General features: G+C 29.7%; 1 protein-coding gene across 3 annotated transcripts in view; it reads right to left on the bottom strand.

The window, feature by feature from the left end:
- Positions 1–1,066: 1,066 nt before the first annotated feature.
- The window catches only part of LOC123003931 (glutamine synthetase 2 cytoplasmic-like), a 15,865-nt gene continuing 7,871 nt past the window's right edge, over positions 1,067–9,060 (bottom strand). For all 3 annotated transcript variants that reach the window (XM_044397009.1, XM_044397000.1, XM_044397017.1), the window contains exons 2-5: positions 6,263–6,449; positions 3,670–4,306; positions 1,548–1,687; positions 1,067–1,494 (exon numbers count right to left, since the gene is read on the bottom strand). In XM_044397009.1, coding sequence (XP_044252944.1) covers positions 1,346–1,494; positions 1,548–1,687; positions 3,670–4,306; positions 6,263–6,446 — 1,110 coding nt within the window. In that variant the 5' untranslated portion in view covers positions 6,447–6,449 and the 3' untranslated portion in view covers positions 1,067–1,345. The remainder of the gene's footprint in view (positions 1,495–1,547; positions 1,688–3,669; positions 4,307–6,262; positions 6,450–9,060) is intronic.

The following is a 9,060-nucleotide window of genomic DNA, read 5'->3' on the forward strand; positions in this document are numbered from 1 at the left end:
GGCAAAAAAATTACACAATTAAATCGAAATTAATGTTGAACTTCCTTCGTTTTTGAACCAGTGGCTCATTTATTTTTTATCTTATCCCAACACGTTTAAAAATCATAAAAACAATGGATATTGATGTTATTTTGTTTGTTTCACTCGATTTTTGAGCAAAATAAGACAAAAATAAGCCGAGAATGTTTTTGTGCTACAATCTTAGGTTTTTTGCAGATTTTGAACCGAAAAATCAACAAATTAAGTTGAAAATTACATTAATTTTGCATTTCTGAAAATTTTAGCTAAAATGCGATTATTTCGCAAAATTTTGTTAAAAATAGGCCAAAAAAATTTCGGGCACTCTAAAAAGTTCACTGTAAACTACCTTTTACTGTCATCATGACTGACATTTGACAATTAAACTTTTTTTGTTGTTAAAATTGTTAAATAAATTTATTAATTGAACTAAGTGTAATTAAATCATCGCTTTGATTTGCTGCCTACCTGTATTATGTCACAAATCATTTTTTTTTAAAGTAAATAAGTCAAAATGACATAAACTTAACAAGAGTAAAAAATGAGGTTATTATGAAGGTAAAGGTTGTTTTAGAGTTTACATTATGGAAATGACAATATTGCCCGAAATTTTAATTCCGCAACTGTAAACTCTAAAACAACCTTTACATTAATAACCTCATTTTTTACTTTTGTCATGTTTGTCATTTTGACTTAAAAAATAACGTCATCGACAGAAAAGTTTAAGTCAAATGTCAGTCATGATGACAGTAAAAGGTAGTTTACAGTAAACTTTTTCAAGTGACGGAAAAATACTGCCCGAAATTTTAATTCCATAACTGTACAGTTACACTTTTCTGACACTTTAATGTAATTCAAGCTTTAACGTTAAGTAGCTAAAAATAAGGTTAAAATCTTAAAGCATGCTTTACAATTTAATGTCACTCAAGTGACATTGACGACCAAAGTATTTTGTCTCCAACTGTACCTAAATGAAAAAAACAGTTATTTCTTTTAAGTAAAACTGATTACTGAGCAATCTATTGTGTCATTAAATAAAAACCAAGTGTGTGAACATAGCAAATATATTTGAATTCTTGCAATTACAATAACTTGTATAAACTATTTGACAACGTAACAAAATACATTTTGATATAGCATGTGCTTAATATTCTATTCCCATCAACCAATATTTCGTGGCATGCACTAAACCTACTGATATGGCGTTAAATATTTACATATACTGAATACATTGTTTCTGCTAGATTGAAGAATAAAACTTCTCCAATAACACACAAGTCGTATGAAAAAAAAAAATTAAACAAAAAAAAATAAAATTAGTTTCTATTTATTCATCTAGAATACATGTTCGGACCAAAGCTTCACATACTGCATAGGGGTCGCAATTAGAAGAAGGTCTTCTATCTTCAAGATAACCTTTCTTTTCTTCCGCACAACCGCGAGGAATGCGAATACTCGCGCCACGGTTGGCAACACCTAAACAAAAACATTGAAAAAAAAAACAGAATTAAAAGGAAAAAATCAAATACCTGCACTGAAGTCATGGATTGAGGATGTTTCATGTCGGCCGGTGAGACGACGTTCGTTGTCTTTTCCCCCCTTGGGGTCGTAGGCCTGGATGTGTCTAAGGTGGTTTCTACTGAGCTTATCAATAGCCTTCTCGATTTCACTAAAAAACAAAATCTCAAACTTGACCAAACTCAAAACCCTAACCAGCTGAAATTTCACCAGATCTGGTGATTTTTTACTAGTTTAATGATTTGGTAAAAACTTTTGTAAAAATTCTAATTTCTGGTGATTTTTTGAAAAAAAAAACTGTTTTTCGAGCATGTCCCACGTTTTTGACGAATGTAAACAATAATTGTTGTAACACATGAATAAATTTATTATTATTATTTCTACCAGAAACTTGTTTATTTCGTCAAATTTTTTCAAAAAAGTTGAAAAACCACTAAATTGGTTTAAAATAGTTTTGTTTTTTTTTTCCAAAAGACAATTTATAAATTTATACTTTTTCAGCTAGAAACACAATTATTTCGCTAAATTTTGTAAAAACAATCCAAAAATTCAACAAATTCGACCAAAAACAGCCTTATTTTTGCCCTTTTAAGTGTTTAAGCAAGTTTTTTGAGATAAAAACAAAGAAAATTTTAAAAATTTCGTTGTAACAGGCAAAAAAATTACATTATTTCGATTATTTCGTCAAATTTTTTCAAAAAAGTTGAAAAACTACTAAATTGGTTTAAAATAGTTTTGTTTTTATTCCAAAAGACAATTAATTTTTGTCTTTTTCGAATACTTTTTTAGTTAGAAACACAATTATTTCGCTAAATTTTGTAAAAACAATCCAAAAATTCAAAAATTCGACCAAAAACAGCGTTTTTTTGCCCATTTAAGTGTTTAAGCAAGTTTTTTTGAGATAAAAACAAAGAAAATTCTAAAAATTTCGTTGTAGCAGGCAAAAAAAAAATTACAAAATTAAATCGAAATTGATATTATTTTTAGCTTGTTTCACTCAACTTCCTTCGTTTTTGAACCAGAGGCTCATTTATTTTGCAAAATCTTGTCCCAACACGTTTAAAAATCACAATGGATATTGATGTTATTTTGTTTGTTTCACTCGATTTTTGAGCAAAATAAGACAAAAATAAGACGAGAATGTTTTTGAGCACGTTTTTGTGCTACAATCTCAGGTTTTTTGCCGATTTTGAACCGAAAAATCAACAAATTAATTCAAAAATAACATTAATTTAGCATTTCTGAAAATTTTAGCACGTTTTTCAGCTAAAAATGCGATTATTTCGCAAAATTTTGTTAAAAACAAGCCAAAAAAACACAGAATTAAACCGAGAAAGAAATCATTTTTCCTTTTTCCAAAGTTCAAGCGGATTTTTAAGCTGAAAACGCGGTCAAAAATCACTAAATTGTTATAAAAAAATTATATTGTGATATTTTTACTTATATAACTCTTAGACTTTAACTTATTCCATCAAATTTTCTCGAAAAAAAAATTATCGAAAACTAGCACATTGGTTAAAAATAGTTCTATTTGTTTTTTACCAGATATTACTAAACAGAATCAATTATTTTGCCAAATTTAGTCAAATGCAAGCCACAAATTCAACAAAATAGCCCAAAAAACGATTTTTTTGCCTTTTGAAGAGATAACACCTCAGAAAGTTCAAAATAATGCATTGAAACAGGCTAAAAAACTACAAAACTAAATTGAAATTGTTTCATTTTGTAGCTTGTTTCGTCCATTTATTTTGCAAAATCACAAAAAGGATTAATATTAATGTTATTTTTATTGTATCCCTTGATTTATCTGGTTTTTATGCAAATTAAAACAAAAATAAGACGAGAAAACACAAAATTTGGCCACAAAATTCTTTCAAGTACGTTTTTGTACTAAAAGTTTTCCGATATATTTCGTTAAAACAAACTAAAAAATAAATAAATTGACATTTTTCGAGCGTTTTAGCACGTTTTTCAGCTAGAAACGCAATTATTTCGCAAAATTTTGTTGAAAACAAGAATTCAAGCATTTTTTCGCGCCATAAAAATCGTAATCTGGTGAAAATTTGTCAAATTTTTCAACCCAGATCTGGTGAATTTTCTGTTTTTGACCTGGCACCACTGCCTCCAACTTACATAATCCCCCCATCTTCCCTCATCGCTTTAGTGGAGAAGTTAGTATGAGCCCCAGCCCCATTCCAATCGCCTTCAATGGGCTTAGGGTCAAATGTGACAATAACCCCAAAATCTTCAGCGACACGATGCAGAATATATCTCGAGACCCATAACTCATCCCCGATGGAAATCCCCTCACAGGGGCCCACCTGATACTCCCATTGAGCTGGCATAACCTCAGCATTGGTCCCCGCAATGTTAATCCCAGCATAGAGACAAGCACTGTAATGAGACTCGACTATATCCCGGGCGTAGACTTTGTTAGCCCCCACGCCGCAATAATAAGGCCCTTGGGGGCCAGGAAACCCGTTTTTGGGCCACCCCAAAGGCCTCATATCCATATCGAGTAAAGTGTACTCTTGTTCGATCCCAAACCAGGGTTTGGTGTCTTTCGCCGCCTCCATGGCTTGGAGACAAGTGTGTCGGTGGTTGGTCTCTGTGGGTTTTTTGTTGTACTTGTAAGTGTCGCACATGACCAATTTGTGGTTGCCCCCATTGAAGGGGTCGTTGTACATGGCGACGGGACAGAGATAAGTGTCGGAGTTGGAGCCTTCGGCTTGGTAGGTGGAACTCCCATCGTAGTTCCAAACCGGCAACTCTACGAAAAAAAAATTACTACTAACTTTATAAAACTGTTGTAGAAGTCTATAAAGGCATCTTTAATAAAGGCCAATTCACACAAAAAGTGACAAAATAATGACAAAAATCTTTATGTTTGCTACCTATGTTAATTATAATTATTTTTTGCTGCCTGGGGTACACATTTATTTGAAAAAATAATTTTTAGGGAAGACTGAGGTTAGGATTGTTTGAATTTTTGCATGGTTGCCACCTTAAAATGATCCGTTTCAACGACTACGAAAATAATAAATTAGAGGTGGGTAAATGCCGATGTTAGAGGTTATTATATTATTATTATTGAAAACTATTACTATCACAAGTACTAACGGAAGTATTTCGAGATGCAAATAATGCAAAATCAAATAAAAAAGACTTAAATTTCCTCATTAAAAACATCAGAATAACCCCAACTCTAATATCTGTCAATGTCAATACTGTCCAACAACAAATGGGTTTATTTCTTGTTAAAATACTATCGGTAATGAGATAAATTTTAACACTTATTCCCGCTTCTTTGCAGTTTATTTGTTATTTGAATAAATATTTCATATTATGAAGTTAGAAAATTCCGTTAATAGTTGCAGAAAAATGAAAAAAATTCATTACAGCCCTTAAAAGCCATTGTAACCCCACCATTTTTTTACAGTCAAATGCCTTTTTATTAAGCTTCATTTTCTGCAAAAATGAACAAAATCGATACACGGGATGAGACTTGAAAAAAATAAAGTTTGTATTATTAACGAATTTAAAAAAAAACGAAAAAAATTCTTTACAGCTCTAAAAAGCCATTGTAACCATACCATTTTTCTACAGTCAAATGCCCTTTTAATAAGCTTCATTTTCTGCAAAAATGAAAAAAATCCATACACGGGATGACACTTGAAAAAAATAAAGTTTGTATTATTAACGAATTTTGAGAAAACGAAAAAAAATCACTACAGCGATAAAAAGCCATTGTAACCCTACCATTTTTATAGTCAAATGCCCTTTTAATAAGCTTCATTTTCTGCAAAAATGGAAAAAATCGATACACGGGATGATACTTGAAAAAAATAAAGTTTGTATTAGTAACGAATTTTGAGAAAACGAAAAAAAATCATTAGAGCCCTAAAAAGCCATTGTAACCCCACCATTTTTTTTACAGTCAAATGCTCTTATAATAAGTTCCATTTTCTGCAAAAATGAAAAATCGATACACGCGATGACACTTGAAAAAAATGAAGTTTGTATTATTAACGAATTTTGAGAAAACGAAAAAAATTCATTACAGTCCTAATAAGCCATTGTAACCTACCATTTTTTACCATCAAATGCCCTTTTAATAAGCTTCATTTTCTGCAAAAATGAAAAAAATCGATACACGGGATGACACTTGAAAAAAATAAAGTTAACAAGTATTTCATAAGTGACCTTGAAGCGCACAGTTGCAACAATATAATTCATTTAAATTATTATTCATGACAGAATTACATTAAAAACGTCAAAAAACTATCTATAATGCTCATTTTTCCATCTGTAAAATATTATGCATTATTTTAATAATATTCCAACAATTTTTCGAGTGTGAACCTGGCTGCACGAAATGAAAATGGTAGGGGTAAAGCTACCTCCACCGAGATGTAGAAATACAAAAATGAAATAACCTCATTTATGATAAAAAGAAAATAATAATTCCAAATGAGGTAAGTAATTACTGTAGATAACAATAAAATAACAAAAATAATAGTTGTGAAGTAAGGTTATATTTTTCACCGGTAATAAATGTGCTAGTAGTGAAAAAAATGTTATACAACACACGGTAGAGAAGATTTTTATAGGCTCGCATTCATTACTTCCCTCGGTGCTCCGCACCTCGGCTAAAAAAGTCTCTTCTCTACCTTGTGATAATATACTATAGCGTGAAAGGTCACACCGATCGATAAAAAACTCCTACCTTCGGGTTTCTTTGGGATAAAATCGACGGTGCGTGTTTTCGCCCTCACATTTTCACCAGTCCCATCAATCCATATGTAGGTGGCTTTCACCTTATTTTCAGGACATGCCAAATGGCGGTACCTTTCAGCCACTGACTTGTTCAGCACCGCATTGGGCGAATTTTCAAGGGTTGTGTTCGGCATACTCTACAAGAAAACCAACTAGGATATGAAATCAGCCACTGACACAGATCAAATGAGTTCATCTTGTTTTATATCTAATTGAATCATTTCTACGTCATATCAATTAATAATTTTGATAGTTGGGTATTAATAGCAGTGAAAAACAGTGCACTTTATAGGAAAATACGAATCATATTGTGTTACTCAATGCTGATAAGGAGTTTGCTTCATTTTAATAATCATGTAGTAAATAAAGTCACGTTTATAAAGTGTGACATTTTTTTTTAATGTAGAAAACTGAATCAATGATTAATGAGTGGAAGAAAACCATTTCATAACAGCTGAAATAATGCTCAGAATGAGAAAATCAATAAAACTTCTCCTTCGGTTAGCACAAATACCAAACGACAATTTTATACATATACAGATGTCCTCAAAAAGCAAAGAAATGTTTATGGGCGGAAGTTAACCCTGGAAGTTAGCCTGACATTTTTTCGGAAATAAAAAAAAATTGGAAAAAATCTTGTATAAAACAAGATTCAAAATGGCTGTTTTTTTACTTTATTTCTTTAATTTTTTTATTTCTTATTGATTATTGCTTTTTTGAATGTTTTTGAAAGAGTTTTTATTTTACGTTTTGATTTATAAGTGTTACATTTTTCTTAGTATTTATTACTTCATGTTATTTTTTCATAACTTTTATGATTTTTATATTTTTTTATTTTTTATAAGTATTTATTTTAACTTTGACACTTTTTTACTTCAATTTATGGTTTTAGAGATTCTTGGCCTATAGTTTCATTTGTAATTTCCGTTAGAAAAAATATGGTTTTATGTATTACATGTTTTTGTGTTTGTAATAAAATATGTATTTTTAAACTGCGATGAGGTTGCTCCTCTCTAAAAAAAAATGTAACGACACCCATGGAAATGTTTTCATATAGAAAAAAAAGTTCAACTTTTTTATTAATATTTTACAATAAAAACTGACTAATTTTATATATCCTTTATTTTGACAAATATTTTTTTAGTTCGCAAAAAATAAGTTAAGAAGCGCGTTTTTAATAGGACAATTATTCTTTTCACTTTAAAAAAACGCCCTTTTTCGGTAAAAAACAAATGTCTGTCAAATTATTTGTAAAATTTTTAGGGTTTTGAAAATTGTTTAAAATATGAGAATAACTATAGTCGTGAACACAACGAATACCAAATGACAACTTTATACATATACAGAGTGTCCTCAAAAAGCAAAGAAATGTTCATGGGCGGAAGTTAACCCTGGAAGTTTTTCGAAAATAAAAATAAATTGGAAAAAATCTTGTATAAAACACGATTCAAAATGGCTGTTTTTTGCACATGTCTAATAAAAAACACGCTCATTTTGCATTGACGATTTTGGTTGAGAAAAACGAAATTTAAAACTTTTATTTCTTTAATTTTTTTATTTCTTATTGATTATTGCTTTTTTGAATGTATTTTGAAAGAGTTTTTATTTTATGTTTTGATTTCCAAGTGTTACATTTTTCTTAGTATTTATTAGTTCATGTTATTTACTGATTTGTGTTATTTTATGCTTAACTTTTTATTTTTTATTTTATTTAACTTTGACACTTTTATACTCCAATTTATGGTTTTAGAGATTCATGTCTTATAGTCTCATTTATAATTTCCGTTAGAAAAAATATGGTTTTATGTTCGTATTTTGTATTACATGTTTTTGTGTTTGTAATAAAATATGTATTTTTAAACAGCGATGAGGTTGCTCCTCTCTAAAAAAAATTTAACGACGCCCATGGAAATGTTAGAAGACTAAGAATTCCAGAAATCAAATTTTGAAGTTTTCATGTAGAAAAAAAATGTTCAATTTTATTGTTAATATTTTACAATAAAAACTGACTAATTTTGTATATCCTTTATTTTGACAAGTATTTTTTTGGTTCGCAAAAAATAAGTTAAGAAACGCGTTTTTAATACGACATAATTATTCTTTTCACTGGAAAAACGCCCTTTTTCGGTAAAAAACAAATGTCTGTCAAATTATTTGTAAAATTTTTAGGGTTTTGAAAATATAATCGCGAACACAACGAATTGTGCACCAGATTTGCGAAATCTGGTAAATTTTAGTTTCTAAGGTGGTAAATAAGTCACAAAACGGAAAAATTAAATTTATTTACGCAAATTCGTTTTTATCACTAGTCAAAATGCTGGAAACTTGGTTTAAATTTTACAACGTAAAAAAGTGAAAGTACAGTTAACGATTATTTACAATTAAAGCATTTTGGTTTATCAAATTTTCGAAATTTGGGTAAATTTAGGTTTTTAAGATTGTACAAAAGATATTCATTTTCAGTTTTGGAATATCTTAGAAATCATAAATAAATCACAAAAACGAACGCAAGTGAGTAAAAGGTAAATTATTTTTAGCGCAACAGTGCAATTTTACAAATCTCTTTTTTTTACACAAAGATTCTGAAACCTGGTTTAAGTCTTATACAGGGTGATAATAAAGCGTTTTTTTTAATTGCCTCCAAAAAATAACAATTAATATAAATTAGAGTAATATAAAAAATGTGATCGTATTTTGAGAACGAAATTTTGTTTTGTTTTTGAGTCAAAATTGAAATTTACGTATTTT

Source organism: Tribolium madens, unplaced genomic scaffold (genome assembly GCF_015345945.1).
Source record: "Tribolium madens isolate multiple individuals breed KSU strain unplaced genomic scaffold, Tmad_KSU_1.1 Scaffold_11;HRSCAF=98;Tcas5.2_LG3b, whole genome shotgun sequence".
Taxonomy (NCBI): domain Eukaryota; kingdom Metazoa; phylum Arthropoda; class Insecta; order Coleoptera; family Tenebrionidae; genus Tribolium; species Tribolium madens.